This window comes from Pelecanus crispus, chromosome 5, assembly GCF_030463565.1.
Source record: "Pelecanus crispus isolate bPelCri1 chromosome 5, bPelCri1.pri, whole genome shotgun sequence".
NCBI classification, from domain to species: Eukaryota; Metazoa; Chordata; class Aves; order Pelecaniformes; family Pelecanidae; genus Pelecanus; species Pelecanus crispus.
Genome location: NC_134647.1, coordinates 21,671,268 through 21,696,868, shown reverse-complemented (window position 1 = coordinate 21,696,868; position 25,601 = coordinate 21,671,268). Strand labels below are relative to the sequence as shown.

The 25,601-nt window shown below is 38.1% G+C and overlaps 1 protein-coding gene across 6 annotated transcripts in view; it reads right to left on the bottom strand.

Moving 5' to 3' along the window:
• LOC104033534 (sodium channel protein type 2 subunit alpha) overlaps positions 1-25,601 on the bottom strand; it is a 61,243-nt gene that overhangs the window by 5,209 nt on the left and 30,433 nt on the right. For all 6 annotated transcript variants that reach the window (XM_075710761.1, XM_075710756.1, XM_075710758.1 and 3 more), the window contains exons 17-23: positions 11,138-11,258; positions 10,615-10,769; positions 9,527-9,700; positions 7,236-7,358; positions 2,137-2,418; positions 1,547-1,600; positions 334-471 (exon numbers count right to left, since the gene is read on the bottom strand). In XM_075710761.1, coding sequence (XP_075566876.1) covers positions 334-471; positions 1,547-1,600; positions 2,137-2,418; positions 7,236-7,358; positions 9,527-9,700; positions 10,615-10,769; positions 11,138-11,258 — 1,047 coding nt within the window. The remainder of the gene's footprint in view (positions 1-333; positions 472-1,546; positions 1,601-2,136; positions 2,419-7,235; positions 7,359-9,526; positions 9,701-10,614; positions 10,770-11,137; positions 11,259-25,601) is intronic.

Genomic DNA, 25,601 nt, shown 5'->3' with positions numbered 1-25,601 from the left:
TGCTTTCCTGGAGATGGCTGAACACCTGCCTGCCGATGGGAAGTAGTGAGTGAATTCCTTGGTTTGCTTTGCTTGTGTGCGGGGCTTTTGCTTTACCTATTAAACTGTCTTTATCTCAACCCACGAGTTTTCTCACTTTTACTCTTCGATTCTCTCCCCCATCCCACCAGGGGGGAGTGAGCGAGCAGCTCTGTGGTGCTTAGTTGCCGGCAGGGGTTAAACCACAACAATCATAAAATGAAAAAATAATATTTTATGAATAAAGTTATTGTGTGTGGACCAAAAAGAAGCATTTTTTTAGCTTTCTTTTCAGAATAATGATGAAGTACTTATCTTCTTTTTCTGCTGGTTGAAATTGTCTATGATGACACCAATGAAAAGGTTCAAAGTAAAGAATGATCCAAAGATGATAAAGATGACAAAGTAAAGATACATGTACAGGTTATCTTCATACTTAGGCTGGTCCAAAACCTGCAAAAAACACATAGAAACTAAGCCTTAGTTTAAGTGTGAGCACAGAATCAAATATCTGATGGATAGAATTTAGGGTTCTGACACTCTGATCTTTGCTTCTTATGGTCAAGTTCCCACATATCCATCCCACGAATCTTCAGTCTATGAAGTTTACATTCTTGACAAAGAACTTTGCTATCAAACTTGATATTTCATTTTTAAAAATGTACCTGTCCTATATGACCATAAAATACTGAAGATACAATTGGTTTAAACTAGTATAGTACCATCTGTCTGAGTCTATAGAAAACCAGAAATACCAGCTCATAAAGCTGCAAACTTTTCTGTATATCTCGTGGGAGGGCCCTGATGTGGGCTTCCGGATGTGGGCTTCACTGCTATAGGCACTTAGGAAACTGCCCTGGATTATGGAAGAGAGGCCTCCAAGCCATGTTTGGAGTAAGCATATTTTCTTGGTATAGCTATGCACGTTTACTATACTACAACAGGCCTCCCGCTGTGAGTGTAGCTTACCAAACAAAGCTGGAGCTTTACCAATATAGTTTATTCAGTTGTCTACTTAAAACTAGAGGAGAACTTGCATCAAGGGAGCAAGGGGAAGGCAAAAGGGTAAGAAAATGCACAGGCTGAGTTAAGAATAGGAACCATGCCCTAAAGAAAGGAGGCAGGCAGCTTGCAGAGCACAGTGAAAGTCTCAACTTTAAAAAAAGATCAGTGTTATAGAAAGTCATCTCTAAACTGTGTATCAGTACCTGTTTCCAAATGTAAATAATGTCTCAATGCACATAATGTGAGGAGGAAAAGGCATTTCATGGCAATAGTTAAGTCTGCTGTGGAACTGAGGAATTTTGGTCCAACTGCACCACAGAGAACATGGAATCCTTTAGGAGTGCTCTTCTGCTTTCTTCATCTCTTGTATTTTTCCTATGGTTTCCATTTTCTTTAACTACAAAACTATAATAACTCCCTGTTCTCTCATTTTTACGGTTATTTCTGAAAGATGTTAAAATTACATTCTTAAATCTTGGAGCTCATATAGTCAAAACAAATGGAGTGAAGGGACTATACTTACATTACGAGAATCCACAGCTGCATACATGATATCCATCCATCCTTTAAATGTAGCCTATAAACAGAACACTGGTGTTTACCTCATGCTTTTCCTGGAAGATGTCTTGTCAGAAACACTGTTTAAGAACGGAAGACTAAGTGTCTTTAGCACTCATCATAAACACCAGCACAGTGCAATGTTAATAGGTGACTCTTGCCTTCTGTTGTATGTTTTATTCATATATGAGAATTGCAAGCAAATTCTGACTATAGAGGACACAGCATCTATTAAGAACATTTATCAATTATGAGTAATATCTGATATAAAAGTTATTTTCTGTGTATGAGCAAAGTAGGTGTATTTGATATAGATTCAATGCAGCTAAGATGAATTAGGTTTGAATTATGTATTTTTCTCATAGTCAACATAGCCTCTACGCTTTGTATTATTTCTGTAGAGTCACGGATTTATCCCACACTTTGTAATTCCAAACCAAGAAGTGAGAGGCAAGATTTCTAAATGAAAGAAACAATGTAAAATTACTTTTTACTGTCACAAGTAAACAATAAAGATATAGAAAGAGAAATAGAAATTAAGGAGTGGTGACTTACTACTTGAAGCAGAGAAAGATAACCAAGGCCTACATTATCAAAGTTAACCTTCACATTCTTCCATCGGGCAGTTTCATTGTTTTTTATGAGCTCCTCACATTGACTATAGTTGTTGATTTGGCTGATATCAAATCTCTCATCAGTTGTAGTGTTAACACAGTAGTAAAATTTTCCAGCAAACAGATTTACTCCCATGATACTGAAGATCAGCCAGAATATAAGGCAAACAAGAAGCACATTCATAATGGATGGAATTGCTCCTAAGAGGGCATTCACAACCACCTAGAGTACAAACGAAACCAGAGAGAGACAGTGTAAGAACACAGGCACCAGTATCTTACAAATGCTTCATCAGCTTGTCTTAAAAGTAACACTCTATTTTAATTCTAATATCTGTGTTACACTTCTTAATTGTTAAGAGTCACAAGTAAGAAAAGCAGTACAGAGGAAAGATAAAATGTCAACATAATTAGAAGAAAAACCATACAAACAGTAGCTTTAAAGAATGGGAAAAAGAACAAATAGGTAAAAGAAACTAAAAAAAAAAAAAAAACACAAAACCCAAACAGAAACAAATCAGCATTTATTAATTCTTTTTAGAATATTTACTTAATGTATGTCTGCAAACCCATATCCATAATATTTCTAATGACTGTGCATCAAACACAACAAACTTTTTTCTATTACATGTTTACTGGATAAACAGTCCAAATCAATATTACTGAGCAAATTTTTAACTGAAAATAATTTTAAGACTTCTTTTAAATAAAAGAAAACTCAGGGATGTATGCATATTCATTTGGATGGTTATATATAAAACAGGAAAGCAGACATGTTCAAACCAGGAAATGAGCTGAGTATCTGAACACAGAAAAGCTGGTAGTGTTTAGGCAAGTGGCAGATAAGACTTGAAGAAGGAAGAGACTTCATTTAATTCCCAAATGAATTCTGGGGAAAATCAGGCTTCAGGAAAGAAAAATATGAAAATGAGTTCATGTATGATGATGAACAATGATTAAAAACATGCCAGAATAAAAATAAAACAGTAAAGAAAATAAAATTAGGGAGAAAGTAGGTCCATTATGAATGAAGATGATTTATTTAATGATTAAATTGATGAACTGCTAAATTAGTTAACTCCTCTTTTAAATCTGTTTGTAAGTAAGCCTAACAATACAAAATGTAATAACTCTGGAGCTCTGCTGCCAATTTTGCCAAAACAACTGAATCAGATCCTTAGAACCTAATGAAGATTTTGTTTTAAAAATGCAGGTCATTAGGTATTACATAGATGAGACTTTTTATAATTAATTTTGTTTATATGATGTAGGTACTGCAACAGATCCTCTAGCACACTATGCTATTTGTTTCTACTTGAAATACAAATATGTAGCTTAAGCCCATAAAGTATTTTGGCATTACATTTATATCTACAATTAATAGGTTCCATAGAATCAATTACTTGTAAAATTATTCATCTACATTGATCACCTTTCATTCCTTGCCATTTTACAGAATAGAAAATAAAACCTTTGAATGTTAGAGTAGGTGATGAACCACCACCATGTATACCATATAGTAGACTTGGGCTGAAGGAAAGGAGAAATACTTGTTTTACTTTCAGGGATTCATCCCTGCCAAAACTATACCTGTTTGGGGTGATACATACTTTGGACAATATTCGAGATCCTATAGGACTTCAATGAAATTGTTATGTTAAATTCAGGAGCTGGACCAAATGAGGCTCCTTTCAATGTAAATTACTCTATGACTCTATAAAAGCACAGAATGGTGGACAAAGTCCAAAGCTTCCATGCTTTTTTTTTGCCACATATTTTAAATCACGTTGTAATAAATCTTTATTTCTAATTTATTTCTAAATTAAAAAAAAAAAAAAGTAGTTTCTTACTCATACTACAATCTCCTTAGCTATACCTATCATAAATCAATAAGCAAAAATAATATACCATTTTATCACTCATCAGCCAGGCAGAGAGGATTCCCTGACTAATGGATAAATCTCTTCTATTTCAACAGTGCTGTCTTGTCTATGTTGACAGACCTGTACTCTCAGCTTTGTGACTGTGGAAGGCCATGAGGAGTAGTCTGACCTAAACAAATTAATAGTTTAATAGTAATGCTGAATTAGTTTAAATTGGAAACCCACGAACTCACTGATTTTAGTGGGAAGTTTGACTGGAGTAATAAATGGTGACAATTTCTTCCCAATTCAGGAATATTTTCCAAATATATATTAGTTATTATTTTTACAATATTTTTATTTAAAGTTATCTCAATTCTTCTACTCTAAAAATACAAGGATATTTCTTAAATGTAATAATAGCATCCATCAGGAATAATTATTGAGATATAAAGGGATAGTTAATGAAGTGAAAATATTTGTCCTCGAGCTTTCAGTCTCATTACACCAGAAAATTCTGTTCCTCTTTCTGCTACAGCTGCAGGTCCAGTCATGTTCTTCTTTCTTTAATTGCTGGATTTGTACAGCTGACCTACTTTCTCTGTTTTCAGTCTGAGTCCTGAAGCTATAGCAGGACCAGCTTGTAATATGAATCATTTGAAGACACTCAAAACATGCTGTTGAGCATCACTGAAAGCACTGATCCAGACACCTGCTAGCTTCCATTGGTAGTAGGGTGTGAGAAAAGAGGGCAAGGCCTGACAGCAAGTGAAAGTAGGGAGAGCATTAGAAAGAGATTAAAAGCATTGTTTACTGGTTAAAAAAAGGGTAGTATGTGCTTGGCACTATATACCAGTGGGACAGAGCGTAGACAGATAATTATACTACCACCGGCTACTTTAATGAAGTCCCAAGTGCAAATTAAAGTGTATTTCCCCTAGCAATAGTAGGGAAGATGCAGGGGAAACATCATGTTTTCCATAGGGGCAACATTTTCTGTTAATTATTAGTTTGTGCAGGCACAAGTCCTGACCCTAGAGAATAGTACGGTGGATTAAAAATTTTAGATGCGTAGATGTGTAGAATGGAATTTCTTGCTTGTATAGAGGAAGTATAATGCTCACTGAAAGTAATTTTAAGTGCCTATACAAATATGTGCACCATACTATATTGTCATATTTTCAGTTCATAGATGTTAAACACCAATGAAATTACTATGTTATGAACAGACATCCTGAATTTCCATGCATCAGACCTTAAAACCTTCTCATACTAATTTCTTCACCAACTTTAGCTACTGTATCTTTAAGGACATTAAGCCTGAAATTAATTACTTCCAATAAGGCAAAATTCATTATATCCATAGGAAAATTTCAATGGCTAATTGCCTGACTAATAAAAATATAGGTTGCATTTCTAGTCTGAAGTTATCTAACTTCATCCACTGCTTTTTATTGTTGTCTTATTATTAACTGTTGCTAAAGTCATAGCTCTCCTCCTGATCTGGGTATTTTACAAAGACATACAGTTAGCAGCTCAGGATCAAATCAGTGGGTAAAGTTTACACCTACATGGAAGTAATGGGATTGACAAGTACCTGTAAACCTTCATGACAAAGTGATTGTTTTTTCCTTGCCACATTAAATTGCCACTTAAGTAATTTAATGTGCATATAAAATTTGTAATATTTTGTATTCATTGTTTTTGCTAATCAGTCTCATAAAAAAACAACAGCTAATGTGGTTTTTAGTGAGATACTATTGAGGTTTTAGATAGGCCTTATATCTGATATAAACATCCACAATTTTAAAATTTGCTTCAGCAAAGTTCTAGAAATTTGTTGGAGGCAAGGAAGTGTTATTTTCTATTTGAATTGATAACCTTCCATCAAAGCCTGTTTCCTTTTTGGTTGAAATCTTTCCACGCACACAGAGCATCACATTTTCTTCGGAAGCTCACCCATTTGTAGGTCACTTATAAATTTGCTAATCAGCTTATAACCTGGCGTGCCAAAGATCAGTGATTGCAGTAGGGAGCTCACACAAGGATCCCTTTTAATTACAGCAACAAGGTTTCAGCTTAGGTGCATCTGCTGATTAGATCTATGGCAATGTGTCCAAGGCAGACAGATGGACCCTGAAGGTGAAAGTCAGACATCTTCTTGTGGCTGGAGCTAGAAATATCTACCATTCCCAGTTGTTGACTACCGCCCCTAAGAGAAACACTTCTAGAGCTTTCATGTCATAGCAGAATACATAAGGTCTTTGTCCATTTCAATGCACTAAAGAAGTGGTCGGAACTAATCAATCTGACTTTGCACTGGAATAGGCTGAGAGCGCCCAGTTGGGCAGCTGAGGGTCTCAGCTGTGGTAACTGATATGGTGATAAACAGCTGGGAACAGTAACTTCTCAGATATACCCAACTCTGTCAGCAAGAGTCTTCTGATATGTTTTCAGGCTGCTTAGTGCTCTATAGATTATAATCAACATTTAAAAATCAATATGGAAAGCAGTAAGCAACCAATTCAGGCCAGAAATCATAAAGCCAGCTCAATTTTTTATATACTAGAAAAGTTGTCTTAAATAGAATGCAATAGTCCTAATCTGAAGGAATGAAGGTATCTTAACGCTGCCAATTTACTTATTAGCATAGAAATTCACTAAAAACCTTTTAAACTGCAACAGAAATTCCGACTAATGCTTACAGAGTAGTAGGTTAAAAGATATTTGATAGACGATGCATGATATTCTATACTTGTATGAAATACACATGTGAATATATATGTATGTGTATGTGCATACACTTCTATGAGGAAGTATTGTTTTTTAAAACTGCTCTGACTATAGCAGGATGTATTTGTATGGGATAAATTCAGTTTTGTAGTAACATTGCATAGATCCATGCAGCTGATAAATTCTTGGGCCCTCCAGCAAAATATGAAATAGGGTGAAAGGCCAAGAAGCCTAAATAAGTGTAACAATGTGTGCAATAATGCATGAATTCATATAAGCAGATGAAGCCTTTTGCTTATATGTTAGTGATAAATGTAAAATATATAGGATGAAATACAAGAAATGCTATAGTGTAGCATTTCTGCATGGATTTCTCATTGATTATTCTGCATGCATTGTTTCTGTGTATGCATGCATTATTTCAGATTCTTTCATTTCGTCTTACCCTCATCCCTTCAAATCGCGACAAGGCTCTTAGAGGTCTCAAAGCTCTTAGTGTCCTAAGGGATTTAATCGCACCAAGTTCTGAGTAGCCCAAGGCATTAGCTGTTAAGCTAACCAAAGAGACCTATGTAAAAACAGAAAGGCAATATTGCTCATTCATCTTGTATATTCTTTCGATACATATGGTGGGAATGATGTGTGCCCTGAACTTCTCAAGAAGATTCAAGGCTGGACCTCTTTCTCCAGGAATCGCTCTATAGTGCAGAAATATCTTTCAAGTCAGACAAAGTAGAATAAAAGTATATTCTAGGTACCTGTTGATGAAATCATGTTGGTAGAATGGTATAAAAATGCCTTCTAAATTCACATAAACCAGTCAACATTTGGTGGTATTTAAAGGAAAATGAAGTCGCATGCAAAAAGAAAACTCCCAAAAGTTGGGTGAATTGGAATGGTCAGCTTAGGTCAGGACTTCCCCTGATGTCTTGAGAAGTTGATTAGAATGTAAAAGCTCTCAAAAACCATATCCAGACCTGGACTTTGGTCAAATGTAACTTTCTAGTGTCCAGAAAATCTTATTCAACAGCCATAGCTACCAGTGCTGTTCAGATTTAACCAGACTAATCAAGACTGATAACCAACTGTTTGTTAGACAATGGTAGAAGCTTCATTGTTAGGCATATCCACACTTCATTACATTCCCTGTGACTCCTTTAACCACTTCATCAATTCTGGCTTGCATAACGCTGGTCTGGTCTGCAGGCAGATGAGTAAATAAACTAGAATAGCTGTAAAATAAATAATACAATTATCTTTCATCAATAATCCTTAGAAATGCATTTATAGTAAGCCATTGGGAAGGAGTGGCCCTAGTAAAGGAAAAAAAAAACCCAAACAAACCATCTTCTATTTCCCTCCATTTAATGCCCTTCCCTTCCATCCTTCCTGTTCTCTCTTAATTCTTTCATTTCCAAATTAATCTTTTTGCTTTGTTATCTCAATCCTCTGACTAAAGATTAAAAAAAAATGCTTTGGAGATTAATTTTTTCCATGCAAAAAATTGCACCAGAGAAAGGTTGCCATGAAAAACTAATAAAGTTATTTATAATGTTCACAGAAGTAACTAAACCACAGATTATCAAATAAGAATTAAATATTTGTTGATAAATACAATAAACATATAATGATAGTGTAAAGTATTGTCCACAGGGTCTCTGTAAAGCTTTACTGGTCATGGTAATTTACACATCTGATGACTGAGCCAATAAATGTTTTACAAGGGTACAGACTCAAACACAGAATACTAAGGGTGCATATAGTCATGTTTTACCACAGGATCTGCAATGCTGGTATGGATTTAAAAGTTATAATGTTTTCCATGCTCTGTATAGTAAAGACTTCATGGTATATCATGTCATTGTAGTTTTAGGGAGATACATAGTGATTTGTATAGAATTTTGCTGCTTTTTGGAATGAGTGAACAAGTGACTCAAGACACATTCTTACCTTGCATTCCATGGGAATTACATATGTGGAACTGAGAGATGCCCTATTAACACAGACAGATATAGCCAGGCTATTGAGGATGGAAGGGAAATGAACATCTGCTGTATGGTTAAAGATCTGCAGACTTCCATTATGCTGCCCAGTACTGTGCATACATTGTTGAGCATGTAGACTTGAAATTATAATGCACTTCTCACTAGGTCTCCTTCAGACAATGTGTGTCTGCTCCTTGGTGGTGCAGCCTTTTGAAAATCATTTGAGAACCCATTCTAAGGGAGTCCTCTACAGTTCTCCCAAGTGTCTCTCTAAGGTTGCCCATGTGGTGCAGTGGAAAGTGCAAGAGTATTGAATACAACGGAACTCAGAGTTCCTAGCAGTATTTTCCTTTCATATTACACAGACTAAGTGACAGGACACTTACAGTAACTGATTAGAATGTTAGAAACCTTTAAAGAAATTGCTTTGAAATATTTAAATTCCATATACAGTAAAAACTGAAGAGGATGAACAGCATCCTTTCCACACCGGGGGGGGGGGGGGGGGGGGGGGAAGTAAAAAGCATCAGTTCAATAAAGCATTACAACTTAATAAAACTAGACAATATCAACCAAACATCTGTAGAGTAATAAGTATATCTAAATACTTTTTCTTTTCTGAGCAGAATTAAAAACCGTATCACAACAATTTTAAAATAAGTTTCCATTGAATAGAACAGAAAGCTTATCCTGAAAACTTCATAGTCTGATTTTAGAGCCTGTCATACAGGACATGAAAAAGAATACATACATCAACAATCAGGAAGTCCAGCCAGCACCAGGCATTAGTGAAATAGGTTTGAAAGCCATAAGCCACCCATTTTAAAAGCATTTCCAGAATGAAGATATAAGTAAAAACTTTGTCAGCATATTCCAGCATGGTCTTGATAGTTTTACGTTGCTCTATGTATATATCTTCAAATGCCTGTGAAAAAGATTTTTGAAGATGTAAATAAATGTCTTGCAGTTTGGTATATAGTAGCCAAGAAAGAATTGAATTGGAAAGATATATGTGATGATAAGGCATATATCCTTCCCTTTGCTTTCACTCCATACTGTAATATTAAAAAATTACTGTAATACCATTCCCCAAATCTCATTTTCATTCTTTTCCATGGATAGCAATGGCTTACTGACATAAGGATTTTCTTTGTTGTAGCTACAACTTTTTATCAAAATTATATGAGGGATTTAATAATGGCTGTGATACAGAAGTTTTAAGGAACTAATAATTGAAACCAAACTACACACACTAACCCACAAAGCAATCCTGAACAGAGATTAACAACTCTCTTTTCAAAAGAAAATGTCTACATTGACAGTGAATCACTGTGCACTGACCCAACTGTAGCAAGTACACTGTTATTTTGCTCCTCCTAGGAGGAACTAATTACTTCAGTACTTACTCGGCACACCTGATTTAACACCAATCTGGTAAAATATCTGATGGAATCACGTTGGTACCTTACATCTCAGATTGACAATTCAAGTTGCTGTTGATAAGTTCCTAGCTCAGCTGTGGTTTATTTTAAATGTGTATAAGACAAAAAAAAGCTATTATCATCATTATGAAGACATGTGAATACCAGTCTGATAAAACTAATTTCTTATTTCCATTAACACTACATTTTGAACTTGCCAAACAATTTGTTTCATAGCCTGTGAGTAAACCCTTATGTATCCTACAATACATGCCAAATACTTACTGATATATGTCAACATTAGAACATTTATGAATTAGATATTAAATTCTGATATATTACCTGCAGCTATATAATTAACTGTAATTCTAAATGCCTGCTGCTTAAAATAGACACAATAGTTCCACATTGAATTTACCAGAGCACCGCTGCTGAGAAGAATCATGAAGACAATAAAGGTCTCAAACCAGTTATGTTCAACAATCTTATAGCAGGTTTTCCTAAGATTCCACCAGACCTTCCCTTTCCCATCTTCTACGCTGACTTGACAGCATTTGAATCTCCGCACACAGCCTAAGTGCAAAAATAAATTTTGACATGTCAGAATAAGGTAAATATTTATTAGGAATCACAATAAACAGAAGTAATTTGGCTTATTGCAGTACTACTGCAATAGATGCTTGTAAATAAGTATCTCCTGTTTGAGGATTTTTGTTTCAATATTTGACTTAAAGCTTTGTAACTCTTATAATAACTTCCAAGGAGAGAAAGCAAGCATGAGAACAGTACATCTATGGCAGTACCTCTGAAGGAGTTACTAATACAAGCAGAAAATACAACTATAATCACAAAGCTGCTTCTTGATTTTGACTAAATATAGAATCCAGCTCGAATCAACACAGTTAGGTCTAATCATCTTGCATATATTTTGCTTTGCCTACCTTCTGTAAAACAAGCCTCTGGCTCCAGAGCTTCTTCAGGTTCTACTTCTGGCTGTTCCCCTTCTGGAGGTAGTCCAATATCAACTGTGCTGCCTTCTGATGAACTGGATGCATTTAATTTCTGTGAATGAAACCCCACATTTTTTTTTCCCAATTTTATTTTTTTTTTAATAGAAGTTCATGTTTGAAATGCATACCAAAATACTTTGCATGTATTCTGTGCTCTGACATTAAAATAATTTCTTATCTAAAATCTGTAATGCCAAATTGCTCTACTACAGGTGAGGTCACAAGATTAGAAACTACACCATGTGCATTTTCCCTATTGAAAATATTTTGATATTTTCACACAAGGAACTGCTGAAATTATTAGACTACTATTCTGAGCCACACATAAGAATTCTGAAATGAAATTTCAGTAAGTTAGGAACGGGTGCCTTCCACACTTTGTACTCGTTAATTATTCCAATCATGTGGCTGCATTTTAGATTACACTTCAGATAGCATGTGTTAATACAAATAATTTTCCAAAGTCATGACCAAACCAACAGCAAGCTGCACAGATGTATTTTCATGTCTCAAGTAAATGTTATTCTATCAAGTCTGTAAAAATCTAGAAAGTTTGAATATAAACTTTTCATTATCATTGACATGAAAACACATGTTACGATTTGTATAGGATAGTTTAAGTCTCTTTATTTCCAAAAGAGTAGCACATTAAGAGCAGTAGCTGATATTTTGCATTCTCACTTGCCAATGCATTTTCTGAATTTATTGTGCATTTTGAAACTACTTATTACTTAGGTACAGTACACATACATGTCCAATCACTATAAAAGCCCCCAAAAATCTTTACTTTTGGAGGACTAAAGTAAAAACAAATGCTTTTAAAACAATACTGTCAAAAACAATACTGCACCAATGAATCATACTGATAATAAAATCCAAATCTTCAAAATGATTCTTTCACACCATCACATTATGTTGGCAACAGACAAATATGAGTACTATAATAAGTAAAAGTAGTTTGATCACAGCATTCTATGACTCTTCTAATGTTATCACTATGTGGAGTATAACATCAGTAAAATGGCTGCATTCATAAGTAGCTAATTTTATAAAGGGAATGATGTAAGCAGATTTAGAATACAGTCTATAGGGAATTAACATTAGTCAGAGAGATGGTCCATGGTAACGTTAAAGATCTATCTTTGCCAACACTTAAAACTTAAGTTAGAGGCATTATTCCTTTAAAACATGTTTGAGAAGCTCCAAATTCTATACAGTTTTTTATAAAGCAAATGTAAATGGTATTAGTATGTGAATACAGGAAGTACCATAAGAGTTTAATGGAATTTTACATTGCAGATGATATTAAGTATGTTCTTCGAACAAGAAGATTAATTCCTTTCTCCCCCACTCTGATTTTATCGAATCACACTGACAATATATCATGTTGTGATTTTGACATAGGCTTAACTTTGATTTCTGTGTATCACGGTACACTATAGCGCACATTTTAGAGGAAGACCAAACAAATGGAAACATTTATTGTAGAGTATATTATTCATGTAATTTCAGTGATATCTGCACACCCATTTCCTTTATGTTTCTTTGAAAATCCCAGCTTACATATTCACGTCCCATGTTTGTGCATGAGCTTTAGCATCTATGAGGTTAGGTTCAGTGTACAAAGACATGGGTGCACGCTTTTCTGCAGATTATTATTTACAAATTTCCCATTGCAACATATTCAAATTATAGATAATGCATGGCAGTTTGGTCATTGTGGAATACTGCCTCTAAAATGGAGAAACTGGAAAGTATGGGATAAATACTGTAGTCCTCAAATAAGAACCACAGCATTTAAACATCAGTGGAAGTCAAGCATCAGTTCAAGGAAAGGCCAGAAATACCATAAACGCAAGGTACATTCCAAACAATTTTATATATGGTGTTAAAATTTAATGTTTATCAATACAATACAGTCAGTCATTTTTAAACTGAGAAGTGATTATGTGTTTGCATTATGTAGAGTTTTCTTAAAATGTTGCTTGCATCATTCCAATCTGGACAGCATTTCTAGCAGAATGCTGTAGAAGTAGCAGAGCAAACAAAAATTATGAACTGGTTAAACCATAAGTTTGAAAGACCTACTGTCCATTCTTTTACAGGAAAATGAAGAGTTCAGGAACTCAGTACGCAGTTAGGTTAATCAGCACATGTTAATTTTAAGAAGGGATAATGAATGCCTATTACTGAAATTGTGTAAGTTAACTAACAGTTAACTCAGGATGGAAGATTAGAGATATCCACTATAAGGAGAGATCAAAAAGATCAGGTAGGAAAGGTAGAAAATGATACAGCAGAACAGTCAATTATCAGGAACATCAGAAAGCCATCTTTATTTATGTGGGGCAGTATGTATGGTCAGTTGTATCTTACAAGTCTCTTCTCACTCAAAATCTGGTATGCTTCTTTTAAAAAGCTGTAATAATAATCACAGGAGTTAAGCTAAACAGAAAAATGCTAAATTGAATCAACAGCAGCTGATACTTGAAACACAACAATTAAATGCCTTATCCCACTGAGAATTCAGTTACTCTTCTGTTGTTGATGTAACAGAGTATTTCCTTAGCATGCTGTTCTATTATACCTGAATTTAGCTCCAACCTCATCAGTATATGAAGAAGCATATTATAAAAATTATTCAATAAATTCAATCTGTAATAATTCAGTATCATCTGGGGAAGAAAAAACCTAAAAATTTCAACAGAAATAATTACTTCTTTTTTTGTTTGTTTCTTCGTTATTTTTAACATTGAATTTATTGTATGGCATTCTATACAATATTTTTAAAATTTAGTATGCATTACAAACAGCTAGGAAGGTTTTATGATACAACGTCTTAAGATTTTACCAAATCAATTAAGTTTAGTATGCTAGGAAAACTTTTCAGTAATAATCACATATTTCCACAGCAAACTTCTGCTCTGGTAAAAAGCAACTGACCCAGGGATGTTGTACTGATTTATATGTATTCAACACAAAATCACCTGGGAATGGACCTGATTATGTTTTATCCATGTGCTTTAATACATAGAAAGACTTTTTCTGCCATTTACTGTGACTTGCCAGTGTTCACGGATATGGAATCCAGCTGGATAGCTAGACTACCCCTAACTGCAGACCCTCATATGTTAGGTATGTAGCATATGTCCCAGTTCTTTACCTTAACATATCTCAAAGTTACCTTTGTACCTGATACTGCAGCATTACAAAAACCGGATTGAGGCAATGCTATATACTTAACATGTATACAGCTTTTTTAAAAAAATGAACATGTAGAAACAAGATAATCATCAAACCAAAATGTTATCTTTGATATAATAGTAAGACCTTTTTAAACCTTTTTTATACCATGGTTCTAGGTTTCAAAAGCATTCAGTCACTCAGATTATAAAATATTTATCAGGGTCAAGTAGTAGACAGTCTTTGAGAGTTATGATGCTAGATTTTTTCTGAATAGTATGCTAAGGAAATTATTCTGAGAAATCTACTGTTCAAAACCTCAGAATGTACATACTCCATCTCCTTTTCACAGAAGACAATGAGGAGACAAAAGTACTTACATGGTTCTAAAACAGCAGTATACTGATTATCTTAGAGATTTATGTATCTTTTACGTCACATCTACCAACAGCATTGCCAGTCATGCTTTAGTCAGCAATACAGTACAGTATGAGATACAGATTTTAGTTTAGCTTTCAAGATAGAAACTGAAAGTGGAAAGCAGCTTGCCTATCAGAGCAGCATGGCAAAAAGCAGCAGCCAAGATTAGGTCAGGAAGTTTTCAACGTAATTACTTTCTGAACCTTGACAACATCTCATAGATTCATACAATTCTGCTTCACTTACAGCCAGGCCACTTTGAGCTTCTAACATTTCTTTCTCTCTTTGTTTCAAAGATGATTATCTGAGAGTAGCTGAACAGCTCTTAGTTTAATATTTTTAACAAAGCCTGAATTTTTATGATTGGCCAGGATACCACTAATAGCTGTTGAAATCGTAGTTTAAGGGACTGAAGGAGCAAAGAGCAGAACAGACATAAGCAGGAAGATGGCATCAGGAGAAACCACCATTTTGGTTTTGCTTTTAATTTCCTTTCCTCCCAAATACCTGTGAAAATGTTAAATAATGGAAATTCTATTGTTTTCATTTTCTCAGTGCTGTGGGGCTGTCAGTATGAAAATGAGATGTTCTGTGATATGGCAATATTATATCCAAACTTATCCAGTCTTTTCCAGTACAGCTACATCACCTATAAAATCAACCAAGTGGTAAATATCATTGTAGTTCCACTGGTATAATAAAGTGGAATCTGGATGTCACTCTTTCTAGTGCTTATACACTCAGACATAATAACTCTATCAGTTAAAAAACCCAGGTCATTCTAAATCAGAGCAAAAAAATTCTGTAATGATGAGGTGAGTAGGTTGAGGAGTATCAGGGAGTGCGAGAGAGAGAGAGAGAGACTACTGGAATTGCACCCTACCTTCCCTGAGACAGGCCCAACAGGCAGACAGGATGCATGACACAGAGAATACCCTATCCTCTCTCTGCCTGGATGAACACAGTGGCTTAAGGGATAGGGGGCAATGGTGACAGTTCCTGCCCTGCGCAGCAGGCACGTCTCCTCTGTGACTACCCCACCTTCCCAGGTGGCCTTGCATAATAGGTATGAGGCTCTGCAAGTGGAACCAAACAATAATGAGGACAATGGCTCATCTAGCTTGGAGGTGTCGCCGAGGTTAAGTCGGCCTATGCCTTGCATCAAAACTGCTTCCATAAAGAAAAAAAGATCGGTCATTGTCATAGGAGACTCCCTTGTGAAGGGAACAGAAGGCCCGATATGCAGACCAAACCCACTTCTTAGGGAATTGTGCTGCCTCCCTGGGGCCTGGGTTAAAGATGTGAGCAGAAAGCTTCCTACACTGGTACGGCCCTCAGTTTATTATCCATTATTGATTTTTCAGGTAGGCAGCGATAAAGTTGTAACAAGAAGTCGGAGGGCAATCAAGCGAGACTTCAGGGTCTTGAGATGACTGGTTAAGGGATCAGAAGCACAAGTAGTGTTCTCCTTCATCCTTCCAGTTGCAGGGAATGATAAGGGAAGAAACAGGAAGAGCCAGCAGATCAATACCTGGCTCTGAGCCTGCTGTCTGTCACTGGCAGAATTTTGATTTTTTTGATCATGGGTTGGTTTACACAACACCAGGCCTGCTGGCAACAGATGGGGTACACCTGTCTCAAAGGGGAAAAGGATCTTTGCACAGGAGTTAGCAGGGCTCATTGAAAGAGCTTTAAACTAGATTTGAAGGGGGAAAGGGATAAAATCAAGCTTGCTAGAGATAAGCCTAGGGGCAGCATGCCAGTGTTCAAGGGATGGTGTGCTAGCAAGGTCCTTCAGTCTGCCATCTCAGTGGAGGTAGGGGATGGAGATCCATTCAGCAGCAAAGACGCAAGGGGGTTATTGATGTGTTAGAAACCATGGAAGCACCTGAGAATAGTCACACAGGAATCAGGACTTCTCCCCCCAGAAAGGTGGCGGGATCAATAGTCCCACTGAAGTGCATCTACACCAATGCATGCAGCATGGGCAACAAACAGGAGGAGCTGGAAGCCATTGTGCAGCAGGAAAACTATGATACAGTTGCCATCACGGAAGTGTGGTGGGATGACTCACACAACTGGAGTGCTGCAATGGATGGCTATAAAGGATCCTGGCTTGTATCAGGAATAGTGTGGCCAGCAGGAGCAGGGAAGTGATCATCCCCCTGTACTCGGCACTGGTGAGGCCACACCTCGACTACTGTGTTCAGCTTTGGGCACCTCACTACAAGAAGGGCATTGAGGTGCTGGAGCATGTCCAGAGAAGGGCAATGAAGCTGGTGAAGGGTCTGGAGCACAGGTCCTATGAGGAGCGCCTGAGGGAACTGGGATTGTTTAGCCTAGAGAAGAGGAGGCTGAGGGGAGACCTTATCACTGTCTAAAACTACCTGAAAGGAGGTTGTAGTGAGGTGGGTGTTGGTCTCTTCTCCCAAGTAACAAGAAATAGGATAAGAGGAAATGGCCTCAAGTTGTGCCAGAGGAGGTTTAGATTGGATATTAGGAAAAATTTCATTACTGAAAGAGTGGTCAAGCATTGGAACAGGCTGACCAGAGAGGTGGTGGAGTCACCATCCATAGAGGTGTTCAAAAAACGTGTAGACGTGGCACTTTGGGACATGGTTTAGTGGGCATGATGGTGTTGGGTTGATGGTTGGACTGATGATCCTAGAGGTCCTTTCCAACCTTAATGATTCTATTCTAGTTTTACTTTCATTAAAAAATAATCCAGCCACCAAGCCAGGAAACATGAAATTAATTATTACTCTACCCTTAATTGTTTTAGTGGTGGACTTGGTAATGTTAGGTTAATGGTTGGACATGATGATCTTAAAGGTCTTTTCCAACCTAAACAATTCTATGATTCTATGATTCTAAACTCTTCAGAAGGGATAGGCAAAGAAGGAGAGGTGGTGGGGTAGCCCTGTATGTTAGAGAGTGTTTTGATTGTCTACAGCTTAATGATGATGATGCAGGGTTGAGTGTTTATGGGTAACAATCAGGGGGAAGGCCAACAAGGCAGATATCATGGTGGGCATCTGTTATAGACCACCCAGCCAGGATGAAGAGGCAGATGAAATATTCTATAAGCAGCTGGGAGAAGTCTCACAATCGCTAGCCCTTGTTCTCATGGGGGACCTCAACTTACCAGATGTCTGCTGGAAATACAATACAGCAGAGAGGAAACAGTCTAGGAGGCTCCTGGAGTGTGTGGAAGATAACTTCCTGACATAGCTAGTGAGTGAGCCATCTAGGGAAGGTGGCCCGCTGGACCTCTTATTTGCAAGCACAGAAGGACTTGTGGGTGATGTGATGGTTGGAGGACGCCTTGGGCATAGCGATCACAAAATGATAGTTTTCGATTCTTGGAGAAGTAAGGAAGGGGATCAGCAGAACTGCTACCTTGGACTTCCAGAGGGCAGACTTTGGCCTGTCTAGGAGACTGGTTGACAGAGACCCTTGGGAGGCAGTCCTGAAGAAGGCTGGACATTCTTCAAGAAGGAAATGTTAAAGGTGCAGGGGCAGGCCGTCCCCATGTGCCAAAAGATGAGCCAGTGGGGAAGACGACCAGCCTGGCTGAACAGAGAGCTTTGGCTGGAACTGAGTTAAAAAAGGAGAGTTTCTGACCTTTGGAAGAAGGGGCAGGCCACTCAGGACGACTACAAGGATATTGTGAGGTTATAGAGGGAGGAAATTAGAAGGGCCAAAGCCCAACTAGAACTTAATCTAGCTACTTCCATAAAGGACAATAAAAAATGTTTCTATAAATACATTAGCAACAAAAGGAGGGCTAAGGAGAATCTCCATCCTTTATTGGATGCTGGGGGAAACGTAGTGACAAAGTATGAAGAAAAGGCTGAGGTACTTAATGCCTTCTTTCCCTCAGTCTTTAAGAGTAAGACCAGTTGTTCTCTGGATACCCAGCCCCCTGAGCTGGAAGACAGGGATGGGGAGCAGAATGAAGCCCCCATAATCCAAGGGGAAATGGTTAGTGACCTGCTACACCACTTAGACACACACAAGTCTATTGGGCCAGATGGGTTCCACGCAAGGGTACTGAGGGAGCTGGAGGAGTGCTCACCAAGCCACTTTCAATCATTTATCATCAGTCCTGGCTAACCAGGGAGGTCCCAGTTGACTGTAAGTTAGCAAATGTGATGCCCATCTGCAAGAAGGGCCGGAAGGAGGATCTGGGGAACTACAGGCCTGTCAGTCTGACCTTGGTGTCAGGGAAGGTTATGGAGCAGATCAACCTGAGTGCCATCATGTGGCACATACAGGACAACCAGGTGATCAGGCCCAGTTGGCATGGGTTTATGAAAGGCAGGTCTTGTTTGACTGACTTGATCTCCTTCTGTGACAAGGTGACCCACTTAGTGGATGAGGGAAAGGCTGTGGTTGTTGTCTACCTAGACTTTAGTAAAGCCTTTGGCACCGTTTCCCACAGCATTCTCCTGGAGAAACTGGCTGCTCATGGCTTGGACGAGTATACTCTTCGCTGGGTGAAAAACTAGCTGGATGGCTGGGCCCAAAGAGTTGTGGTGAACAGCGCTAAATCCACTTGGCGGCTGGTCACAAGAGGTGTTCCCCAGGGCTCAGTGCTGGCGCCAGTTCTGTATAATATCTTTATCAATGATCTGGATGAGGGGATTAAGTGCACCCTCAGTAAGTTTGCGGACAACACCAAGTTCGGTGGGAGTGTTGATCTGCTTGAGGGTAGGAAGGCTCTACAGAGGGATCTCAACAGGCTGGATCAACAGGCCGAGGCCAATTGTATGAGGTTCAACAAGGCTAAGTGCCGGGTCCTGCACCTGGGTCACAACAACCCCATGCAATGCTACAGGCTTGGGGAAGAGTGGCTGGAAAGCTGCCTGGCCGAAAAGGACCTGGGGGTGTTGGTCGACAGCCGGCTGAATATGAGCCATCAGTGTGCCCAAGTGGCCAAGAAGGCCAATAGCATCCTGGCTTGTATCAGGAACAATGTGGCCAGCAGGAGCAGGGAAGTGATCATCCCCCTGTACTCAGCACTGGTGAGGCCACACCTCGACTACTGTGTTCAGCTTTGGGCACCTCACTACAAGAAAGACATTGAAGTGCTGGAGCATGTCCAGAGAAGGGCAATGAAGCTGGTGAAGGGTCTGGAGCACAGGTCCTATGAGGAGCGCCTGAGGGAACTGGGATTGTTTAGCCTGGAGTAGAGGAGGCTGAGGGGAGACCTTATCACTGTCTAAAACTACCTGAAAGGAGGTTGTAGTGAGGTGGGTGTTGGTCTCTTCTCCCAAGTAACAAGAAATAGGATAAGAGGAAATGGCCTCAAGTTGTGCCAGAGGAGGTTTAGATTGGATATTAGGAAAAATTTCTTTACCGAAAGAGTGGTCAAGCATTGGAGCAGGCTACCCAGGGATGTGGTTGAGTACCCATCCCTGGAGGTATTTAAAAGATGTGTAGACGTGGCGCTTAGGGACATGGTTTAGTGGTGGACTTGGCAGTGCTAGGTTAACGGTTGGACTCGATGATCTTAAAGGTCTTTTCCAACCTCAACAATTCTATGTTTCTATGATTGTTTGCAAATACTGCAAAGAAACAGGATCCCTAAATTATAGTCCACTCTGTACTTCATTGCTATTCGTAATTCTTTCGAGCCACTTATTTATGAGCAATTTGATAAATGAAAATATTTGCAAGAATGTTGGATGAAAGCAAAAGCAAGTAGCAGTGGAAATATTTGCAAAAGCACTCCCACTGGAAGCTACTTTAAAAGGCTCTTTAATTCACACAAGCAATAGTGAAAGGATATTTCTGAAATAGAGCAAGGCACTGCTGTTTGTAAAGATTAATTAAGCGAACTCAAATTAACTCTAATATTAACAACTTAATATCATCCACTATGAATCACAGTATACCAATATGATGTGACCAATTCACAAACAATCGAAAGCCTAAATTCTTCAGACTATCAAAGGGTTTTGAATAATGAATATTTTTAAATCAAAATATGACTTATCAGATAAAATATTCCTTACAAAATGTAAGACAAAAAGCTATGCAATAAGTATATTTTAACTCCACTGATTTACCAAACTGAAAGCAGCATCATACAACTATGGTGTTGTAAATATTATGGTAATGTTTAACAGGTGAGATGTAAATCATACGGAAGCTGGGGACCTTTTGGTCCAAAATCAGTAGCTTATTTACTGGACTGCTGAATTTTATTTATTACTGATAAGATGAAAATAAGTTTAAGTTTCTCAGGGCAGACAATTTTAGAAGTTTGGGTAGGTAGTCAATTTGTGAGCATAAATTAAAGACCTATGGTAAGACTGAATTGGGCCAGATCTTGCTATCAGTTTTCTCTTTGCACCTCTACACTTGTAAGTGTGGGCGTAAGTAAGAGCAGAACTGATCTCTGAATGTTTGACCAGCCAAATACCAGGTTTGTATGAGCTTTTTTAACCAAATGATGGTCACATGCTTTGACTGTGGAAATTAAATGAATTTCATGCTTAATGTTACTTCAGGTACTGCATATTAATCTCCAAAATAATTAAATCGTTATACAAGTACCCAAGAAAAGCATTTCTAAGAAAAAAATTGTGAAAAATAAACATGACTATCACGAGTTTGCAAGTTACCTCCATTATAAGCTAAAATACAATAGTATAAAGTGTTCCAAAACAGCTAGCAGCCTTTCGTTACCAACACAATTTACAGATGGACTTATATAAGCTTCTGATGAGAAACATAGCTTGCATGTTATATATTCTGTCTTCCTTCAAAAGGAGAGAAAACCCTTCAGAAATAGAATCCTGAAAACTTTACCATCAAGACTGGGAAAGGTACATAGCATGCACTGCAAAATACTATTAAAACATCATGGAAAGTATAGCATCTGAACCACAGAAATATTGGGGCTGCTGATCTTGCCTGACCATGCCGTGATGCGAGTCCCGTGACTCAGCAGAGAGCAGCTGTGCATGTTTGTACTCTATTGCAATGAATGGGACAGGATCATAGCTGAAGAGCATGCAGGCCAGTCAATATCTGTTAAAAAGTGATTACATAGTATATACATATAGATGTATAACTTGCTTAGGTAACCTGTGTAAAATTGGTGCCACGATGCTCTGCCTCGCTAAAAGGCACCAGAGCTGCCCGCTTGACAGATCCAGCTTGGTTCTACTCCTGTGAGAAGTAAGAATGGTAGGAAATGAAGTTCAGGACACAGCACCTCTGCCTTTTTGCGCTGAATACTGCTTAAAGTAAAATATAAATTATTAAGGTGTCTGCAACAGCATTAGGAGTTCCCATATTTTTCACGGCATTTAAAAATATCTTGTAACTTGGTATATCTTGGTGTAACTACTAGCCTAAAAGTTACACTTAGCATAAAAGTCTAATTATTACACAGCTATACATGCACTACAAAATTTTCTATATAAACCATCCCCGTAGTACTTAAGGACCTAAAAAGGAAAAATTATTTTTATAGCTTCTACACTGGATACTAGTAATGCAGCTCATGTCCATGGACCTTTACATATAGGACAACAGACTCAGCACAGTGGCCCCATATTTGTTAATGGCCCTAATTCCATGGTACAGTTTTATTTAGGATTTGTTCTCTAATTCCTTTATTACATTGTATTACCCCACTACCATTCTTATGGACACAATGTTCTCATAATTAATTCTGGTTTAGGTTTCAGGCAATTTTCTAGAAAATTCCTTGTAAATTCACACCTACTAGCATGTACAATATTGTAGGTATTGTTTCTAGAAAGGTATAATCTACTTAATATTTCCATCAAAATACTGGAGAAGATGTACTTTGTAATACAGAATTCACCAAACATTAATATACTTAATTAAAACTTGCTAATAAATTATAATTACTTTGTGGAAATTCAGCTCATTGCCCTATACCACAGTGAATACATGTATGCATGTGCATACATAGAGAAAAGCAAAAGCACGCAGACACACACTCATTAGCATCTGGCTATCTTGTGCAGAGTGTTCTCCCAGTACATGGATGCCTAAGCTGCCTTTCATTTGGGATACTGCCAATTGAATATAGTTTGGTGGCAGTTTCTAACTTCAGCTTTTTTAATTCATAGTATAAGCAATGAAGTGACTGGCAGATCAACACTCGGCAACAGCAGAATCATTATAAATGGGAAAACATGAGAGGGCAGAAATGCGAGGCACATTATGGCATGACAGAAAACAGGAAGCCTTGAACAAAAAGCCATTTGTAGTCACTTTTTTAATTAAGAAAATGCCTTCTTTTGCTATGGATCATTTTCATGGCAAGAGTCTTGGTCCTGTGACTAAGCCATCACTCTATATCAAAAAGCATGGTGGATAAGAATTATCTAGTGAAGACTAGGAACTAGGATTAGGATTAAAAAAATGCATTTTTGTGATTAAAATCTATTTGAAATTTAGGCACTTAAATAAGAAATATGCTTACAGTGTCTTTGCTTAACTGCTGTGTGTCTCTTGAAGGTGCCTGAAATTTGTAAAGATTTCCTTCAATTTTTCACCTTCAACTTCTGCAAGAGTAAGAAATTTTGGTCCTGACTATGCTCAGAAGAGTTTCAGGCTTGACCGGTCACAACTCATTCCTGACTGAATATGCATTTCTTCGTCTTATCACCTGATCAGTTTGCAGTTCCTGAAGCATGATTAACACACACGTTTACAGGATTAAGTGCCTCCAAGAATGCAATGAGGACACTGTTTTCTTTTAAATATTGTATCTGTAGGAGAAAGCCTTTCTTTTATGGTGGAAGCTTAATGACTGGAGCTCATGTCTCAAATGTGGGATAATCCACCTTAAAATTTTCCCTATAGGAATTCAAACCAATATTTTTGTCACCTTGTAGAATAACCCAATTGGGGTCCTTCCATTGGGAAAAGGAAAGATTTGGCTAATGAAGAGAGTCAGCAGTCAAACCATCCTGTTATACAATGAAGAAATAGATGCACCATTGTCATTGTGGTCATACTCAGTCCTGCTAACCACCAGCCTATAGGTTTGAATAAGGTACATCCTCCATCTCTTCTACTGACATAATGCTCTTGTGCAGTAAATAAATAAATCAATAAATATTTGAGTGGACTACAAAAAGAAGCAAAAGGGAGAATGTTGGTGATCAGGCAATTCATATGGGAAATTCAGGTTTCGGTCCCTATTTCAAGGTAGTTTCTGCATTTTAGTCACTGACTACTGACTGTCAAAAAATTATAAACAGATTTTGTAGCAGGGAAAGATTTCTTTCTCAAAACAGATGCCTTAATTATTAGGCACTACCAAAAGTCATGTTCCTTCTTACTACCACAGTTCAGGAATCACAGATTATTTTCTGCACAAATGCAGCTTCAGCATAAGAAATGGAGAATACTCCACTAGTGCAGAACAGTCCTGTGATTACATTTTTAAAAACAGGCTTCAGCAGCTAATTAATCTAATAATCACTAATGAAAATATTTAGATTACTTCCTTCTCAGTCATTTTAATGACATATAGTATTTAAATTAGTAGAATCCAATTACAGTTCCAAATTACTTTTTGCAGAGAAGTTGCCAATTAAATATTATCAGAGCTATAATCTATTTTGATAAAACTTCAGTTAATACATACATAACTTCATAACCTTTAAAAAAGAACAAGCACAGGAAAAGTATCTAGGACAATTTAAAACATGGTTTACTACTACCATGATCAGAATCAGTAACATTATCAGAATTAATCTGCTATGGGTGGGAACTCAAAATTAGAAGCCAACAGAGAGTTTTCCTGAGTGCATACTTCTGATTGTACTGGGACTTCACAGTCAATATCTTAGACTGTATCTGTGTGAGAAGATTTTCTTTTAGAGTCATCCATACAGTAACATCATCTGAAGCATCATTGCCAGTTACAATACGTCTGCAGAATAAAATAGCAGTATCTTCTTCACACTTTCCAATTGAGGCATTTAGAATGTTTTATGCATGGCAAGGTTTTGGTAGTGGGAGGTTACAGGGGTGGCTTCTGTGAGAAGCTGCTAGAAGCTTCCCCTGTGTCCAACAGAGCCAATGCCAGCCGGCTCCAAGACAGACCTGCTGCTGGCCAAGGCTGAGCCAATCAGCGGCAGTGGTAGTGCCTCTGTGATAACATGTTTAAGAAGGGAAAAAAAAACCCCAAAACACCGGGACACAAACTGCAGTTGGAGTGAAGAGTGAGAATATGTGAGAGGAACGACTCTGCAGACACCAAGATCAGTGAAGAAGGAGGGGGAGGAGTTGTTCCAGGCACTGGAGTAGAGATTCCCCTGCAGCCTGTGGTGAAGACCATGGTGAGGCAGGCTGTGCCCCTGCAGCCCATGGAGGTCTACGGTGGAGCAGATATCCACCTGCAGACCGTGGAGGACCCCATGCCAGAGCAGGTGGATGCCCAAAAGAGGCTGTGACCCCATGGGAAGCCCGCACTGGAGCAGGCTCCTGGCAGGACCTGTGGACCCATGGAGAGAGGAGCCCACACTGGAGCAGGTTTTCTGGCAGGACTTGTGACCCTGCAGGGGACCCACACCAGAGCAGTCTGCTCCTGAAGGACTGCACCCCATGGAAGGGACCCACGCTGGAGCAGTTCATGAAGAACTGTAGCCTGTGGGAAGGACCCACATTGGAGAAGTTTGTGGAGGACTGTCTCCCATGGGTGGAACCCCATGGTGGAGCAGGGGAAGAGTGTGAGGAGTCCTCCCCTGAGAAGGAAGGAGCAGCAGAGACAACGTGTGATGAACTGACT